The sequence below is a fragment of the Mya arenaria genome, chromosome 11 (assembly GCF_026914265.1).
Source record: "Mya arenaria isolate MELC-2E11 chromosome 11, ASM2691426v1".
Taxonomy (NCBI): domain Eukaryota; kingdom Metazoa; phylum Mollusca; class Bivalvia; order Myida; family Myidae; genus Mya; species Mya arenaria.
Genome location: NC_069132.1, coordinates 32,917,627 through 32,937,000, shown reverse-complemented (window position 1 = coordinate 32,937,000; position 19,374 = coordinate 32,917,627). Strand labels below are relative to the sequence as shown.

General features: G+C 33.9%; 1 protein-coding gene across 2 annotated transcripts in view; it reads right to left on the bottom strand.

Annotated features, from left to right (window-relative positions):
* Positions 1-441: 441 nt before the first annotated feature.
* The window catches only part of LOC128207799 (uncharacterized), a 39,007-nt gene continuing 20,074 nt past the window's right edge, over positions 442-19,374 (bottom strand). For both annotated transcript variants that reach the window (XM_052910937.1, XM_052910938.1), the window contains 7 exons: positions 17,501-18,549; positions 12,197-12,283; positions 11,328-11,457; positions 10,030-10,211; positions 9,238-9,331; positions 7,631-7,711; positions 442-7,224 (listed from right to left, as the gene is read on the bottom strand). In XM_052910937.1, the coding sequence (XP_052766897.1) occupies positions 7,043-7,224; positions 7,631-7,711; positions 9,238-9,331; positions 10,030-10,211; positions 11,328-11,457; positions 12,197-12,283; positions 17,501-18,549 (1,805 nt within the window). In that variant the 3' untranslated portion in view covers positions 442-7,042. The remainder of the gene's footprint in view (positions 7,225-7,630; positions 7,712-9,237; positions 9,332-10,029; positions 10,212-11,327; positions 11,458-12,196; positions 12,284-17,500; positions 18,550-19,374) is intronic.

The window sequence follows — 19,374 nt, the reverse complement described above, 5'->3', positions numbered from 1 at the left end:
CATGTACTGTATGCACTGGCACCATGTAGTGAACTTGTGCAAAACTATTTCAACACCGTTTAATCGGTTGAGAATTCATTATGTTGCAGACGCGAACAAGAACACCACAAGCAGACTGTTGTCCAAGTCCAAAAGGGGAATAATTTAGCTACTATTAGTTATGGGCCTTGCAACACTTGTGGAAAGTGCCTCTGGCAACAATGACCATGACACCAAGGCTTTCATGGCTAAACATAGCCTTTGACCTCATATGCTGATTTTATCTTAAAGATATGGTTGATGTGGTGAACATTATCCAAAGATATCAAATATCATTTAATCAGATGAGGAGTTATTGGGCAGACACGAAATTGGGAAGAACGCATGGAAAATGCATGAACTCATCTTCACCCATCAGGGAACATAATCATACTGTTGCATACATTTTATAATACAAACACCTTTTGATAATATTCATTTTTTTTTATTTCATTCATCAACATACATGATTGTATGATTCATTAAAATAACTACATGAGTTATCATCTTTATTTGCACCATTACAGCAGCAGTTGCTCAAGTCACTTATAAACCATAGCAAGAAAACAACTTAGAGAGCTTTGAATCAATTTATCGAAGTTCTGGGTAAATTTTTTACATAATTATGTCACTTTATTTTATTCAACTTCTTATGCTACAATTTATGTTCCTGAATATTACATATTTTGTGTTTTTGTCTTAACTTTTGAGCATTAACTACCCTAAGAACAAAAAAATGCGAGCAATATCCAAATACCTACAAACAGATCGGTAAAATGGAGATTTTTAAAAATTATAGACATGGTATTCCTGCAAAAGATATTTTGGTTTCAATTTTCAAGGATTTTTTCAATTTCATGTAATGTAATGGAACACTTAACACTAAATTATTCATTAATGATAAAAGAAAAATTAAAACGCAAAAAATATATCGACATGTTATAAATGAAATACGACATGTTATAAATGAAATATGACATAATTTTTACATCATCTTCAATTAATGTCAAGTCTATTATACATTTGGTTTATTTTCTTTAAATTCAATCAAAATATTTCAGTAATACAAAGAATAAAATTCAATGTTAGAAATGTAGATACAAACAGTTTGTACAACTACTCAATCAAAATTGTATCCTAAATTTGTTTTAACCTAAATGACAAATACTGCCATAATGGTACGGATGGAAACAATCAAACTGGTATCAAAAACAGTATCACATGATTTACATAAAATCTGCTAAAACATAACAATGTATTTCATAATATATGTACATCAATATTTCAAATGAATCATTAAACAATGTAATTCATCATACACGTACATCAATATATCAAATAAATCTATAGTATACAATTACAATGTTTTATAAAGCAATATATGTATTACCGGGCATGAAGGCTTTAAAGCATACTATCAAAATATCCAGTTAAAAATGGAAAGAACATTTACAAGATGATCTAAAAACTACATGTACTACAATACTAGTTCAGAAGTTGAATACATCCTGGATTAATACATATAACAGGCAGAGAGTTTCAAATTTAAAGTTTATAGTAAAATATGTTGTTAATTTATTCTGTCTTTTTAAAAAAGCAACATGCTGTGTAAATTTTCTATTATCAAAAATACAATCTAACGCTGCAGAGTAAACACCAGCGCTTGTGGTTGTTTATTTCAATTGGAAATGGGGCATAACTCTATAATCGTTTAAAAAGGAGTTCTGGGCCTTGCTTCCCTGTACATGTACATGTAATTACAGTCTAAGGTATCATGTAACACCTATTTCATTTGAACATTGATTTATGAGTTTGGGCCAAGATTCAAGTCTGTGCGCTAAGACGCTGCCACTACTGAAGACACCAGCGGAATGGCTATCACAAAATCTAGAAAAACATTTTTTGTTAAAAAGACGAGATAAAAAAATTGCCACAAATAATTAATTAAAAAGGCAAGACTTTATTCATCAGTACTCAAAATCAATAGTAACGAAATGAACATAAAATCATGCAAAATATGTGCAAATTTGATTTCATTATGTTATTGTGAATATGTTGCCTGCTGCAAAAAAATAAACAGGAGGTAAAGGTAGAGAGTTACATCAACACGCTGTGGTGACCACCATTTTGTAAAATAGTCCCTCGTAATGACTCTGTCACTTTTATCTATAAAAACATTTACTTCCCCTTAGCCTGAAAAAGGTACACTCATTGATGCATGGTTGCTTTCCACGCAACAATCTATTACCCGTAATCAAATCAGTTCTAAATGTCTAGCTGATGCAAATATAACATACAATGGGGAAATAAAGAAGCAGATCTGTGGTCTTGTGTTTTTGTGTGTAAGACTTAACTTGTCAACCCAGAGGTCACAGTTTTGGTCCCCTGCCTCACCATTCAAAATACTGTCTTCCTGGAGGGATGCTAAACGGTGTGTCGGTGCTATACACTTGTAGCTGTAACCTGGGTTACACTCTATCAGTGCACTATGGCTCACAACCTAACAAGACTGCTTCACTTACTGGGAGTTGAGGTCAATAAGCAGTCTGTTGTCATCATAAAATCAACATAGTCACCCCCATAATTGTAAGTACTTGAAGTACTTGAATGCTAAAATGCAGCCACTGGGTTGACCTGACCTTCATAAAGACTACAATTACATGTAGATTCGCACTGACGAAATTATTGAGTTGATACAATTTCTATTGTAATTTCATATAGTGTGATCACAAATGTTTGTCCATTCCAAATTACTGCACGACAGATATTTTATATATACACAAAAGAACAAACCGGTACATGCCGATGACTTTATGAACCAGTCATCATTTTTCCGTTAATATAAAAAACTGAACCAACCTCTCAGTATCTTTAAATGGATTGTCCTGAGAAATGACACATAATTGTTAACATTGAGCAAGCACTTGAAGGCAACTAAAGAACATTTAAAACATTCGCATGCATACTCATATACATAACATAAGTAAAACAATACATGAGAGTATGATGAAATATATTACAGCAAATGGTACCAAATGCTACACCTGTGGCCATGAAACTATGGACAAGTCAAGTCAAAGTTGAATCTGTAAGTTTTAAAATGATCCCATTAACTTCTTTTTATCAGAGCTGTTCAGTAATAGGGTCAATGTGAAATCCTGTTACCCAATAAGGTACCTGTCTGTTGCATAGGTAATGATTGTACAATCATTACCTATGCAACAGACAGGTACATGTACTTGAAAACAGTTTTTCAGGTTATTAATTGGTGAATGCATATCCGGAAATGAAACTCTGTATTTACTGGCCAGGGTATACCTTATTGGGTAACAGGATTTCACATTGACCCTATTACTGAACAGCTGGTATACATGTACATGGGATGATGTATTTGTTGTGGTTAATGGCTGTGGGAATAGTTAAGTTGTAGACAGTGCTGAATTTAAATGGGTATATTGAAGCCATTAATGTACATGTACTTATTTGCTTGGTCAACAGTGAAATATTTTTCGTTTTGTTTTGGTGTTGATTCCTGTTGTTTAAAATGTTTCATTGATATACATTCATAAACCAATACTGATCTATGAAAAGCCATTATTTCAGAAGAGCAAAACTTTTTTAGAGTTTCAATTCAACATTTTTATATCTATCCAACTTGTATGTTATTTTGAAATGTAAAAAAAACAACTTATATGTTGTTAATCACTGAACTAACGTTTTGATTGGTAATCATATATAATACAGTAATAAATTGTCTTTTAACTGCCAAAAGAGCGTATATATACATGTACATATAAACTAAGAAGTCTGATAACCATACTGAATCTCAATGTCCCTACAAGTATTTACTTTTACATACCAAGTTCAGAGTGAATTGCTCACAAATGTCATGCCAAACTGAACAAGTGACACAAACCTTGATTATAACGCAGTTGTTTACATAAAAATGATGAATGAGTTTGAAAATGGAAAAATATGTAGAAATTATACACATCACACAACCAAACATACTGATATGCTACATGCATCATTTAATCTAAATTTACATATATGGGTATTTCTTCCTTTTTATCTGTCAAACAGCATCATGCTTAACATCACTCAAACCTCAAACCTCGGTAACAAACAACATAGCATTACATCTTACAAAGTAACATACATGTACAATATACATTTTATATACATACATACATATATAAAATATATATATACATATATAATGCCCTATGTTTCCAGTCATATGTAAAGCATTATAATTGCCACACAGCCAAAAATAACATGGCTGATGAATGAACTACTACATACTCTTGATGCCAGAATGAAAACAGTATGAAACGTCGAAGAAGGTAATTACATGCATGTACATATTCATATAACACTATGACAACATGATTATTATAGGCTGTCACCATAGCAATAAAATGCATCTTTTATCCTGAGTGCACATTATTTAATCGAAACAAAATTACACTGTACATGTAATTGAATGATTATGTCTAATACATGGAAGAGTACAAGCACATGGGCTGAAAATAGAATATCATGCTGTAATTTCATGGGAGAAAATTTCAAATCACATGATCAAACAACTCCATGATTGATTCATCGAAAGTCAAGAAATAACGAACAGTATTTTATGAAATGGAGATCTCATAATACCAGTTTAATAATTTGACATCCAGATACAGTTCAATAAAACACAATATCAACAAAACACAAAAACAAAGCCAAGCACTTTTTCAACATAAACAATTGTAAAGGAAGTTGCGTTATGATATAATACAATGAACAGCATTCAAAAATAGCACATTTACAGCTAAAAATAAAGGAATAAAATAAGTTGTTGTTTCTGTGTCATGCATGTGTGGCCTATATACTAATGTACTTCTGGACTATATATATGTACTTGTGGCCTGTATCCATGTAATTGCAGCCTATCAACATGTACTTGTGGCCTATATTCATGTACATACAGCCTTTATCCATGAACCTGCAATATCCATGTACCTGCCGCCTATAAACAGGTACCGATGACCTATATAAATATATGTACTTGTGACCTATATCTATATGTACTTGTGGCCTATATTCATGTACATACAGCCTTTATCCATGAACCTGCAATATCCATGTACCTGCGACCTATAAACTGGTACCTATGGCCTATATACATGTACTTGTGACCTATATACATGTAACTGTGGCCCATATTCATGTACTTTTGGCCTATATACATGTACTCCTAGCCTACATTTATGAACTCATAGCCAATATACATGTAGAGAAATCAATGTACCGGGGTAATACATTTTTAAATATTCACAAACCTTAGTTAATAGGCAGGATAGTTTTGCAAGCATAAAGCTCAGTAGTTTTAAACAGTGCAGCATATCATTGATTTCAAATAGTTTGATTAAATAACTCTTATTGCTTTATTCACAAAACCAGCTACCAACTAAAAAAGTGTACCTTATACACACAAGGTACATCTAATCTACCAGTGACTACAACAAATAATCACAAGCTCAGGAATTTTCATTTCTTATTAAGTCAAAGCAACAAATTAAACCAAACATATACTGCCTTAATCAACTAAATAATATAGATGAGAAATGTCATTTCAAGAAACACCTTACAATAATTGGAAACTGTTGTTCTGATATTTACAATTATAATCACTTGAACAATAATCTTACAGCCCTGGTATATCACATGAGCATTGGTTGAACATGGATTTGTTTATGGAACTGTTTGAGAGCAGCTGACCAGCATGTAGCTACCCGGAATATGATAGGCACAAATGGGACTTAAACTGGCCAAAAAACAGCAACTGTCAAGTCCAATTATTAAGAGAGATAATTGACATCTTAATACTAGTCAAACATTTACATACAGGTACCCTCGCTACCATGTCTTAACATATTGCTGATATCCTTAACATCCTGGCACCAATTTCTTGAAACTTCTTAAGCTTAACCTGTTTAGGTAGCTTATTTCAATTAGCCAAAACACATACTTAAAATAAATTTTGATAAATGAAAAATGGTTTATTGTGTTTAACATAGAGATAATTCCTATATAACATAAAAAACACTCTTCAAAAGAAAATAGAACGCATATTATAGAAAATCAAAAATAGTGAGCTTAGCTTAATCTTGCTATAAGGGACTTATGAAGCTTTGAGAAATTGGGGTCCGTATATCCATTCATCACTAATTACCACGACAATAATTTGCACCATATTTAATCGACTTTGGACTGAACTCAGGACCTCTAGTTTGGCAGGCATACACCAAAACAGTCTCACTAATAAGAGTCCACAAAAGAACTGCATATATGGCCAACACTGCATGCATGTTCATGTGAATGTTTTTAAGCTAACACGTTGATTTAAATGATGTTTTTCCTGTACATAAATTCTATTAAAAGCTACCAGCTCGGACAGTTCACCTCAGTCTTACAACACTTAAGTGGTAAATTAGAAGAAGAATGTCAACAATATATAATAATTATTACTTTCATTTACTTTTATAGCTAACTTTATTGCAACTAAACATTATGTGAACATTTGTATAAGGCTTTGTTTACGGCAGAGTATTTCCTATATACATGAAGAAATGTCCAGCAGCGGAATAAAATCTACAAGTGATTAATAACCAGCAGGAATAAACAGACGGTGGTAATACTTGGCCAATCAACAAGCAAAGTGTTCATAAAAAGTATTCCTAATACTTTGGCCAGCAGCATTATGCAAAGTATTTTACAACAAATTGTACACAATTCAATGTACAGATTTAAAATGATAAATGTATAACAAAAACAATAGCGAGTTCTTTCATAATAATTCATCCAAAGAATTCAGTTTAAAGCTAAACATAAAATAATAAAATTCTTTAAGAAATTATCACAACATTTTCAAAGTGTCCTTAAAAGCTAAAAATTCAGCACTTTATAACAAATAACATTCTCATCAAACAACCAAAACAAGGCCATACTTTAATACTACAAACAAGTTCCGTAACTCTTATTTCTGTCCCTCCTTGATACTCTCAATGATGAGCTCATGGAAGAGTTGCGGGACTTTGATGGTGGGATTGTGTGTAAGCAGCAGACCTATGGCTAGATTGTGCTGTAGAAGACACTGGACAAGCTCCGCTACGCGCACCAGCAGAATACCATAACGTGTCAGGCCATCCTGAAAGGTCTCTGAAAATTAAAAAAGTCGTAGAAATAAGACTTAAGGATCTAAATGTTCAATTACTTGAACCTTTTTCAGCTTCAGAATCGTAACATGTGCAGCTATGCTGAACTAAGATTTTGAGCAATCCAAGCAAACATTTAACAGTCCATGGTTTCTATTCAATAACCACCTTATATATCAATTTATTTTAAAATTAGAATCAAAGTGTTTTGATTGGACAGTAAAAATAACTGGCCAATGGAAAAAAATGGATTCACTTTGGCTTATCTAAAGAAAAGAATAAGACTTATATTGAATATGGCCCCAGTGCTCGTACACTCTGGTTGGGTCACTGCATATAATTTTAAAGATGGCCTTGTTTAATACAGGCCTGACAATATGCACATTCAATTATCTAGAGTGAGCACCCACCTTCCTCATAGTACTGTAAGGCGACAGAGATCTGTGACTGTAAGGCTTCCACAGCCTGTGGATCCTCCAGGCCGTGGATTTCTTGAAAAGTGTAAAGGTAAGATAGATAAGATCTGAAAGCAACTAAGGATCTTTTTTCATTTAAGCTAAACAAGTGTTATATTTTGGCATAGAAAGTTTTCATTCCTTTCAAATATTGAGAGGAAATAGTGGTATATTCTTACAGCCTGTATTAATATGATTGTACTGACTTCAGAATTGTTATTTCAATTTTTGTTCTGTTTACAATCAAAACTCCAAATGTTCACTAAGATGGATTGCTTAATCAATTTGGTTTTCGATCTCCATGTCAGACAAAACAAGTTCTAACCACACTACAACAATAAAAGCCGACATTTGAAAGATGCAAGAGGCCAAAGACTGTTTCATCAAGAATTCTAGAACAGATTTCATACCTAGGAGATTTTCAGCAGAGCAGTACTATTGATGAAAATAGCACCTCTTAGGTGCAAAAAAATTGAAGGTGCAAAATCACTTCTAGGTGCAAAATCACTCCTAGGTGATAGGTGCAAAATCACTCCTAAGTGATAGGTGCAAAATCACTCCTAGGTGCAATATCACTCATATGTGCTATGTGCAAAAATCACTCCTAGGTGCAAAATTACTCCTAGGTTCTAGGTGAAAATCACTTCTAGGTGCAAAATCACTCATAGGAGCGAGGCACAAAATCAATCCTGATGCAAATCACTTCAGCATTCTTGAAAAAAAAGACTCCAGTTGCTAAAAACCTCCTGTGAGGCCCTAACAGCCTATTTAACATCTGTCATTAGTCTGTTAACATTCAACTTATGTTCTGTTGGTTTGCTCGTAAAGACTAATATCAGTAACAACTTGTACAAAATGAACTTAATTGGCTTAAACTTTCAATTAAATCTTAATTTTAAGATTTAAGATTGGCAGAAAATTAAAAGATAATTAGAATAAAATAAGAAAAAAAATCATTAAAGCAACATGAATTGCCTTACAAGTGATATGTTGGCTACATTTAGTAAACACATGGTGTCCAATCGGCTCAGCCTTACAATATCATGTTTGAAATATCTTAAGTTCTTTGATCTCAAGGGAAGTCTTTGCAAACTCTGGGCCTTGTGATTGATAGGAAAATAGATTCACAGATAACAGTTCCAATTAGTTATCACAGATAAAACATCAACCACAAAAACAGAGAATTTCTCAACCTTGAAAGTGATTTTATTTCTATAAACTTTGAGCTTTCCATATAACTGAGCCAAAATAAATAACATTTATCTGCATGTACAAGTAATTAATAACTGTTTAATTAGTAAGATCTGATTCTAACTGTGAATTAACCATAATATTTTTTGAACAAAGAAACAAAGCAAAGCTCCCTTTAAGATCATAGATTTGATTGGATTGGTCTAATTTTGGGATTGTTTTATTTTGAGATTTTATTACGTGCTCCCTTTAAGATCATAGATTTAATTGGATTGGTCTAATTTTGGGATTGTTTTATTTTGAGATTTTATTACGTCCAAAATAGTTTCTAATCTACACATTACAGTGTGAGAGTGAAAAAGCTGGCCTACCAGCAGGGAAAAGCATGAGGGCGGAGAGAATGGCAAACTCCTCATCTGTCAGCTGAAACTCAGTGACCATCTCTCCGATGTGCAGGAAGTGCTCCTGAAAAATAATTATCGATAAAATTATGGCAGTTGGCGTTTTTATTCCTTATATATAAATTTCAACTGAAATTGACCAATTTTATCATTTTAAAGGCGTAAAAGGTTGTATGTAATATATATTTCAGTATTTTCTTTTGCATATTCTTTATCTACACATTAAACCCATTCTAATAATACAACAATGGGTTAATTCAGAAACTGCATTAACGTCGATTTTTCATCATGACAAATGTGATTTTGCAGCAGGATGTTTGTTCATATAGGAAAAAGAAATTACTGCTAACCTATATTCACACTGGTCTCACCTAGTTTTCTACCCCTGATTGCTGAGATATATTCTGACTTAGTTTTTGAAGATTGAAATAAACACTGTAGAATTAATGAAGGGAATAAGTAACTTTAACCAAAAAAAAAAATGTCTAAATATATGACCTAGTGACCTAGTTTTTGACCATTTTCACATAGGTCTTAAATATCATGTTGACAAATATTCTGACAAACTTCAAGACTTTCCAATAAAAACTGATGTTTTTATGACACAGGTAAAAAACTTTCACTCAAATTGTTAACGGCACAGGATCGCCCAACCGTTTTTTTGCCAATCTATAACCTGGATTTTTTTTATGAAATCCAGCTAAAACAATATGGGATCACCATGCATCCAAAATGCACATAAGTGTACATCGGATACCTTACCTGAAAAACCCTGAGCATAGGAAACTGCTCCATCATAATATTCTCCTCTTCTTTCGTGTAAGTGAAGTAGTTGTATTTCTTCGTAACGGGGTCAAACACTTTGGACATGTTGAGCAGCTCTATCGGATAGATGGATGACTGGATCAGCTTCACCTGGTCATTCAGACTCAGTGTCTTAAAGCCTGGGGGGGAAGGAACAAATAAGACATTGTATAAACTGCACACTTTTTTGTGTTTTATTGAATATGGCCTTATTTACATTAGACAATTTTTTGCCATTATGAACACACTTTTATGACGTCAGCATTTGATTTGGACATGCCCGGACCGGCTAAATATACTATATGGAGAGCTGACATTATAAAAGTGAATTTTTATTAAAATACAATATTACCAATCAACTTTATATATATATACAAAAAAAGGGACACATTTATGTCAGCTGTGTAGCTAGGGCAAATTTGGGAGTGCGCAGATTGATGACAGACAGCATATTAATCCCTTCACCCCCTAGCCCCTTTGGATTTTATTTAAATTCGGGAGTTTTGGTATGAAAAAAACTTCGACCTCTCAATATGCAGCTGCGTATTAGCGTACAGTCAGCTACCTGTGTATGTAAGGTATAATATAATACCAAAAACAAGCTAAGAGAGTTGATTGGGACGCAGAAGTTAAAAGTTGCACCAATATCTTAATGTACAATTGAACAGTCATAATTGTACAAACAGTGAATCTTAGCCCTCTAAGCAGTCAAGACCCAGGAACACCATATTCTACCCTTATAGACTTTAAAAGGCCATGATTTTCTGGCTGGGGGTCCTGTGAGCCTTATGGTTTTGAAATTGGGTGTCCCTATGTGGCCCTTATATACTAGTTTAATCTTAATGAACATTATTTTGGGGGTCTCAGGAATACACAGTAGGTTCAAAATGGGAGTCCCTGGCTTGAAAACAGTGTCAGGGACTGTGTTTTTTGCCTTGAAGGGAAAACCCTACATGGGCACATATTGGGGAAGACTAGAGTTTACTTGTTTGTTTTTTACAGTAGCTTTAATTCAAGAGCACCTCACACAGAAGCTGTTATTCAAGGGTCACCCCACAAAAATAATTTCAGCCCCAGTGAAATGCATCACATACCAGTATTTGCTATAGTCTGAGAACAATTTTGTTTCTGAGTTCTGGCGGACATTATAGCTTTTACAAGACCGCAAAAATGGCAAGGAGAACACCAAAGCTCTAATAATACTTTGGGCAATCTACCAATGTATTTTCCTGGATTGTGGCAACAAACTTACTCACCTGGCACCAGTTTGGCGAAGCGTATGGTAATGTAAGTGTTGTTGTGAAAGTTTGTCATCATGTAGTTCCATGTGGACTCCCTGGTTGAAAACATGGACATGTCCGCCTTTGATTTTATATGGTTGCCCTCCTGACAAAACAAACAAAAAATCTTGAAATAAAGATTCATGTAGAGTTTTTCTGGTCACAATTTTGCATATATACAGTTATCAAGTTGAACATTATGAAATTCATGATTGAACGTGATATGGCCTAAGAATTCGCTTCTCTCATTTAAGGGACAATGAGTTTGAGCCCCACTAGGGGTAAATTCTCACGTCCTCTCAAAAAAGGACAACAGGTCCGAGTTTCTGGAAAAACTACTTACTATAAGTAATTGTTAAATAAGTAAACATACTCATATTGCCACTTTACAGCCTTGTACATTTTAAATTATTAAATGTCCCTAATCTGTCAGAATCATACTCTCTCATCAATTATACTGATTGAGTTAAGGTAAAATACGTAAACAGAAGTTGTAATAGAGCAAAACATGTAATTAAAAGTAATTATTGACATATTTGAGGTTATACTCAACTGTAAATTTACATATTAATTACCTTATTGTGATAGCACTCTCATAAGAAATAGAAAAAGTCAAAATGTGATATTACGCGAATAACTTTTCAATCTTTTCACATATTATAATATATACAGGATTTAAAATAATAATGTTGAGTACATACTGTATAGTAGTTGGGATATTATAGACTTTTTCATTCAAAAAGCAGAATAGATAATAAAATGGATGCTGAAACTTTATGTCTTAAGTAATATTTAAAAGGTTTCTGAATATGGACATGGAATTGGGGAATGTACATGTAGCTCACCTTTGGGTCCATATAGTTGCATTTGAACAGGGCCTTTATTTCATCCACATCCATTGACGTTGTGGGGTTAATATCTGTGTCAAATACCTGGAAATACAGAAACCGATATCAGTTATCAGTTACTTCATAGAAAACCATGTACAATGCAATAATAACAATTTATAATATAATCTACAGAACTATTCCTCAAGAATGATAAAAGAAATATTACACCACTTGTGAAATATAGCTCTCATTTTAGTGCTCTTATTTTCCAAGTTTTTACTATATAAGCATACAGAAAACATGGTACCCAGGGGATGTTGCTATTTTTTACCCCAGGGACTTAATTTGAACCATCCTGGTAAAGGACCACTATAAGAGGCTGCATACCAAATATCAAAGGTGTGCGCCTTGATATGGGCCTAGCGGTTTCAGACAATAAAATTTAAGGTTTTTCCTGTTTAAGTATATAGAAAACTGGAGCACTACATGAGGCTGAATACCAAATATCATAGGTCTGGGTCATGCCGTTTCAAAGAAAAAAATATCTATAAAAAGTTCTAAACTGTTGACACTGGTCTAGGAATGGTAGATGTTGGACACTTGGCGAACATAATAACTAACAGAACATTGAAAACTACTGTAAATATAACCTGATCTAATTATTACATTACTTATTAGTACATCACTTTTCTTTGTATGAATTACAAAGTGCTTCCTTTTATTGGTATGAATTCCTCACTTTAAGCGTAATCTAAATTGTTGATTTATTTTGCATGACAAAGAGAAAACTTGTTTGTTTCAGCGGAATATCAACCTGATTTCATCAAACGGGCTCATTAGTAAGTGTTCAATCTAAGAAATAAAATTGATAAATCACATAAACAGTTTAGTTTATTTATTTTACACTTAAAACTCTTTTAAAATGACTTAAATAGGTATTTAATTGTAAAAGCGAGCTAAATTCTTTATGACTCTACTTTCTTTCAGAAGTGATGTCATTTATCAAAGTTTTCTCAGCTAAGTTTTCCCAGCTGAGAAAACCGCAGTAAAACAGGATTTACTTTATGCCATCTAGCAGTATCATGGGATGAAGCTGTGGACAAACATACTTCCATAAACGACTGTAAACTGTACGAGCCAGATTCGAAATAACTTTAATTGCTGCGCAAATCTAGGCTTATCTTAAAATGAATGCAACAGCGGTTATAATGCGTCATAACACTTAATTCTAACTATGTCTCTATTCCCTGAGCAAATAAAATCTTACAAGTTCTTTTATTTTCTAAACATGTAGAGATTGACAGTATTTAACTTGGAAATAACAGCATAACAGGAAACTCTTGAATCACAATAATAGTTTTGTTCTGAAGGGCCAGGATGATTTCATATGTAAGAGATATTTTTTCTCTAAAACGGAAATAATACTCTGAACAAATGAAATCAGGTTAGCATAACCAATTCTTTATAAGAGCAAAAATATTGAATAGGAGTTTTGAAATGTTGATAGATTTTCAAAAAAATAAATTGATTTGTCAATATCCAATAATACCTACTAACTTATCAAATTATTTTAATGAGTTTTGTTTAACTTTTTGTTTAAAAGTTTGTTTATGTTAAACTTAAGGAATACAAATATAAACTTCTTTTTGTCCCCACTTTACCCAGTTTCAAACTAACAAAACTTTTCATGGAATCAACGATTCTGATTAAGTTTCATAAAGATTGGACCTGAAATATTGCAAAACATAGCCTCTAGGGTGTTCCAAAGGATTTTCATGGACTTAACCTAGTGACCTAGTTTTTTACCCCATGTCACTTAGTTTCAAACTCAGCCAAGATTTTATAAAGGCAATATTCTGATTAAATTTCATGAATATTGAAGCAGTATGTTGCCTCTGTGTGTTCTAAGATTTCTCTAAAATTTTACCAAGCAACCTAGTTTTTGACGCCATGAGACCCACATTTAGCCATCAGTCTACCAAGATAACCTGAAGGGGAACATTTGGAACAAAGTGTGACCAAAAATATCAACATTTGGTTACAGCAGGGATAATTCTAGTAAGCGATTTCTCGCATAATAATCGCTCAAATCACATTCAAATTACATAAATGCGAGATATTCTCGCGCTTGATCGCAGTTTGTGCCTGTACCCTTTTATTGTTTTACAAAATAAAGCATCGTAGTCGCAGATAGCTTCTTGTTTATATTTATTGAATTACTCATGAATTGCCTCCCCTACATTTAATGCATTTGTCTTAATTGAATGTTTTGATCGATATTGTCCATGCACTAAGTCTTGTTTTCAAGCGTTTTTGCGACCCGGAATAATTTTGTTTACGTGAGTTACCACTGCATTTTAAATGCGTCTACAAGATCGGAAGCATCAAAATGTCTAATCAGAAAACATTGTTTGCATTCTTTGAAAAAGCCTCTGGACCAAAATAAAATACCAGGTTCAGATGAAAACAACAATGGAAAGCCTTCATCTCCCAAAAAAGGTCAATGCACCTTTCAGCAAAAATGGCTTAATCCTATTTTTTGCTCAAGTATAATAAGTATGAATGTTCATGCTATCTGAACTGTTAACAAGTGTTTCCTTCAAGTAAACAAGTGTAAATACAGGGCTTTTTCACCTTCTTTGCTTGGGGCCGAAATTAGGCTACTTCACAATTGGGAAAAATGGCATATTTTCCCAATTTCCAGATATTTTTTTCACAGTTCCCAGATATTTTTCCCAAAAAGGAAGATCTTACTTCAAAAATTTACAATAAAAATTTATTTTGTTTGAGCAAATTATTCTTTTTATCTTTTAAGTTGACATATGAAGAATGCTGTATAATTTAAACGTTATTCGAGGACAAATTAGTCCATAAAATTATATTGTTATCAATTCTTTCCCTCAATTTAGAATCAACTCTATGAAGATTAAAACTAATCTCTCTCCCTCTCTTGTCATTGCGTCATGTTAAAAAAGCGAAGTCAAAGACATGATTTCTCCCCCAATAAAATCTACATGTGTATCAATTGGAAGTTCATACATTTAAGACCTTTCAAGCTTGACCCTGTTGAGTGTTTGTACACATTTCATATTAAAAAAAGTTATAATTAAACAAAAATCAGCTAGAAGTAGACTCACATGTAAGATATGAGCCTGTTTTTTTGTAACATGAGTTCCAAGTTTCATATGGATACCTTGACCCAAGTTTAAAAGGTGTCTTCAATCCTCATGTGTGGAATTTCCCATTTTGAGACATTTATGCATATAAATTTCCAAATTTGCAGAATTTCACGTGTTTAAATTTCCCAAAATGAAAAGGCTAGGCCTCTTCACAATTTTTGGTGAAAAAGCCCTGAAATATTATATCTATATACATGTATCTATATATTGTAAATTTGTAAATATATTGATTATCATGAAACAAGTTACTGTTATGCATTGTTTTATCACTGCGTTATCCATGTATTATAAAAATCTCAATAAAATTAAAATTCTCTCACCAATTTTGGACAAATGGGAGCAATTCTCTCATTGCAACTATGATATAGAATTATCCCTGTCCCAGACATGATTTTTGAAAGATTCAACGGCCTAGTTTCTGTCTTCATGTGACCCAGTTTCAAACTAGTTATTGATTTCATAAAAGTTAAACATTCTGATTAAGTTTCATAAATTTTGAAACAGATATAATTGCCATTAGTATGTTCCCAATATATTTTCTAAGTTTTGACCTAGTTTTTGACCCCATGTGCCCCAGTATTAAATTTGTAAAGATTTCACCAAGGGGAAACATTCTGATTAACTTTAATGAATAGTGGTACAGAATGCCTCTTGTGTGTTTTTCAAAGATTTTTTTTCTAATATTTGACCTTGAAATCTAAATTTTAATCTTACCAATCCCTACCAAGATTATTAAAGTTCCGATGATATGGTTCCAGACAAAAAAAAAACTCTAAAGATTTTACCAAGTTTTTTGACATCACATGACCTAGTTTCAAATAAATCCAAGAGTTTGTCAAGGAAGACATTCTGAAAAAATTTCATGAATATTGGACCATATATATTGTGTACAATGTTTCCAGAGATTTAACCTTTGTGACTTAGTTTTTTTCCATGTGACCCACTTCTACAAGCAGTCGGTACTTAATATTTATGGTAATATAGGAAGACATTCTGACCAAGTCTGAATATTATCGGACCAACCCATAACAAATTTATAGACAGGGTTCCTGACAGCAAAAAATGTGGCTGACAGATGGAAGGACAGACGGACAACACCAAATAATATCCTCCTCCCAAAACCTTTGGTATGGCAAGGATAATAATTGGTTGAATTAGGCCTTGTGAAATCTTCTCAGTAACCAACTACCTTTCGCACAAAAATGATTACTTTGTTCTTATCATCTTCCAACAACCCAGCATTCAAATGCTGACACCTTTCCTCAATGTTCTTCGTTCAATAGTTCACAATTTTTGAATTGTGTTTAGAAAACTCATCAAGGGCATCTGTCATCCATGGTGTAATGATTAAGGTGCATGACTGCAGACCTAGAGGAGATGGGTTTTGATCCCTTCTACTGGCGAAATATTGTTTTCTATTTTTAATGACCTTATTTACTTTTCTAACATTTTGTTTATACAACTTACTGTAATATGTTTACAAACTTCTAAGAAAAGTTTTATATTTGATTAAAAGAACAAAAGCCAACAATGTCCCTTTCAACATTCTTTCAAAGCTTCATCAAGTTCATGCTTTGGTTGTGGCGAGACTTTTTGAGGTTGAAGCTTCCTACTTTGGCTATTGTAAGACTTTCAGGGCCTAAAGCTTCGGTCTTGAGATAAGTCCAAAGTCTAACACTAGTGTTTGGCATCAAAAACAAGCCCTACTATATAAAATGAAGAATTTGAGCAAGTCCAGAAAGCATTTTACAACTGCGGGCTTGTGGTAATTTCCATCACTAAGCTTCCTGCTTTGGATGGGATTAAAGCTTCATGCTATGTATGTTGTAATGTAAATTTATAAAAATTCTGCTAGGCCTAAGAAAAATGTTTAGATTCTTGTCCGAAATGATTGGGCGGGGGAATAAAAATAAATAATACAGAAGCATGACTTGTGGTCCATTTAATTTTCAACATTACTTTGCTGATTTTCAACCACTTTTCTGCAAAACCTGATTATTGTCCAATAAAAATGTTATGGTACGTGAATTCGGGCAGGGATCAGAAGAGATGGCAATATACTAATATTTGTGGCCTTAAAAGACTTAATGGAAAAACAGTTGATTTCAGAAAATAGAGCCTATGATGTGGCCAAACTTACTCGATAATTGAGCAACTGTAAACATTTCCCTGCGTCCACTGTCTTCCTGATGAACTCACTCATATCTGGATCACTTCCGTACGTGCTGTTACGATTTATTTCCTGGGTGGGGAATCCCTGGGTCATGTGACTGTTCTGTGAGGTAAACTGGGGAGCTCTTGGTTGTCTTTGAGCGGGGGGAGAGAAAGACTGACTGCTTGTCACTGGTCTCATGTTTGAATTGCCGGGGAGGGTTTCTAGTGGTGTGGCGTTCAAGTCTTTACGATTCATATTAAAACCAGGCTCTGGGGCCTGATTTGGGTTATAAGCTGGGGCATAACCCAAATTCAGCTTCACAGGGTTATTGGCAAAGTTCATCGAAAATGTCTTTTTAATTTCCACAGGTTTTTGATGGTGAAAATGTGCATAATTTGCGTTCTGAAATTTACTGTTTGAATCCCCGAGAAGCTTTTTCCCTAAAGCAGCTTCAAACTGATTGTTACTGAAGGTGTTGCGAATAAATGATTGCGGCGAGGTACTGTACGGTGTGGAGGTCCGACTGGTTTGCGCACTCATCTGGCCACTACTGTAGGATAAGGGATTTTCTGAGGTATTAGGTGGAGAAAACGAGTAACCAGTCCAGTTTTTCTGGCTGCTTGAATCTAATGATGGTTCTCTAGATTGCAAAACGCTTGAGTCAACAGTAGATGAACTAGTAGGTGTCTGGAAGTTAGCACTACCAGAAGTCTGTGAAATACTGACCAATGGAGGATTAGCACAACTCGTAAATACGGTAGAAGCTATAGTAGGTAAGAACTGATCTTCGGACAGGCTTTCTTGATTCGAGGTAGAAACGGGCATCTGAAACTCATTAGCCCACTGATCCCAGCTGTATGTGTCACTAGACTTCTCCCTCTCCAGGTAATCATCTGTGTTGTCCAGCGGCTCCTCCTTCACTCGTCCGAGTCCAGTCTCAAGAGGCACCGGATACCCATCTTTTGATGACTGGTTCTTTAGCTCTATTGATATCGCATGCTTAACGGAATTGGGCTGCCTGCCTATGCGGCTTCCTTAAAATCAAACAGTTAAAAGTTTGTTATTTTATAACCGTTTGGCAACAAGCAATAACAACATTACATTAATTACTTTTGATGGCATGATGTTATGCTAATGTGTGTTTTTCAGCTTAAGGGGAGCTTAAGATGCCTTGGTGAGAAGCAAATGTAGTGCTTCCCTAAGACAACTCATTGAAATGAAAAACCAGATAGCATGATGAACTTTAACAAATCATTTCATGCAATTAAACAAGGATGGTTATCTCTAAAGCCAGTTATGCAAGATATTTAATCAATGAACAGTATTTCCCTGATGAGATCCTCAAACATCTTTTATCTGCTCACAAAAACAAATGCCCTACATTATCGGTTAATGAATTGCCTGTAACAAGACTGTAAGATTGTATTTGTTTTCTCAGTTTACTGGAAGACAATGTACATAATGACTATTCATAGAAAGGTTAGTCTTGTCTTGCATAGAAGATTATGATTTTCATTATTTTATGTTGTTGAACTACCAGGAATATCAATAAATGCAAATAGAGCACAGCAATTACATTGATGCTAATGTATGTCAAATTTCCTTCCACGATAAGGGAGCAAAACACAAAAAAATATTCAAACAAAAGTGAACTTCTACATGAATGGAATGACATCAAGATAAAGGCACTTCCTCCTATGACATCAAGACAAAGGCACTTCCTCCCATGACACCAAGACAAAGGCACTTCCTCCCATGACACCAAGATAAAGGCACTTCCTCCTATGACATCAAGACAAAGGCACTTCCTCCTATGACACCAAGACAAAGGCACTTCCTCCCATGACACCAAGACAAAG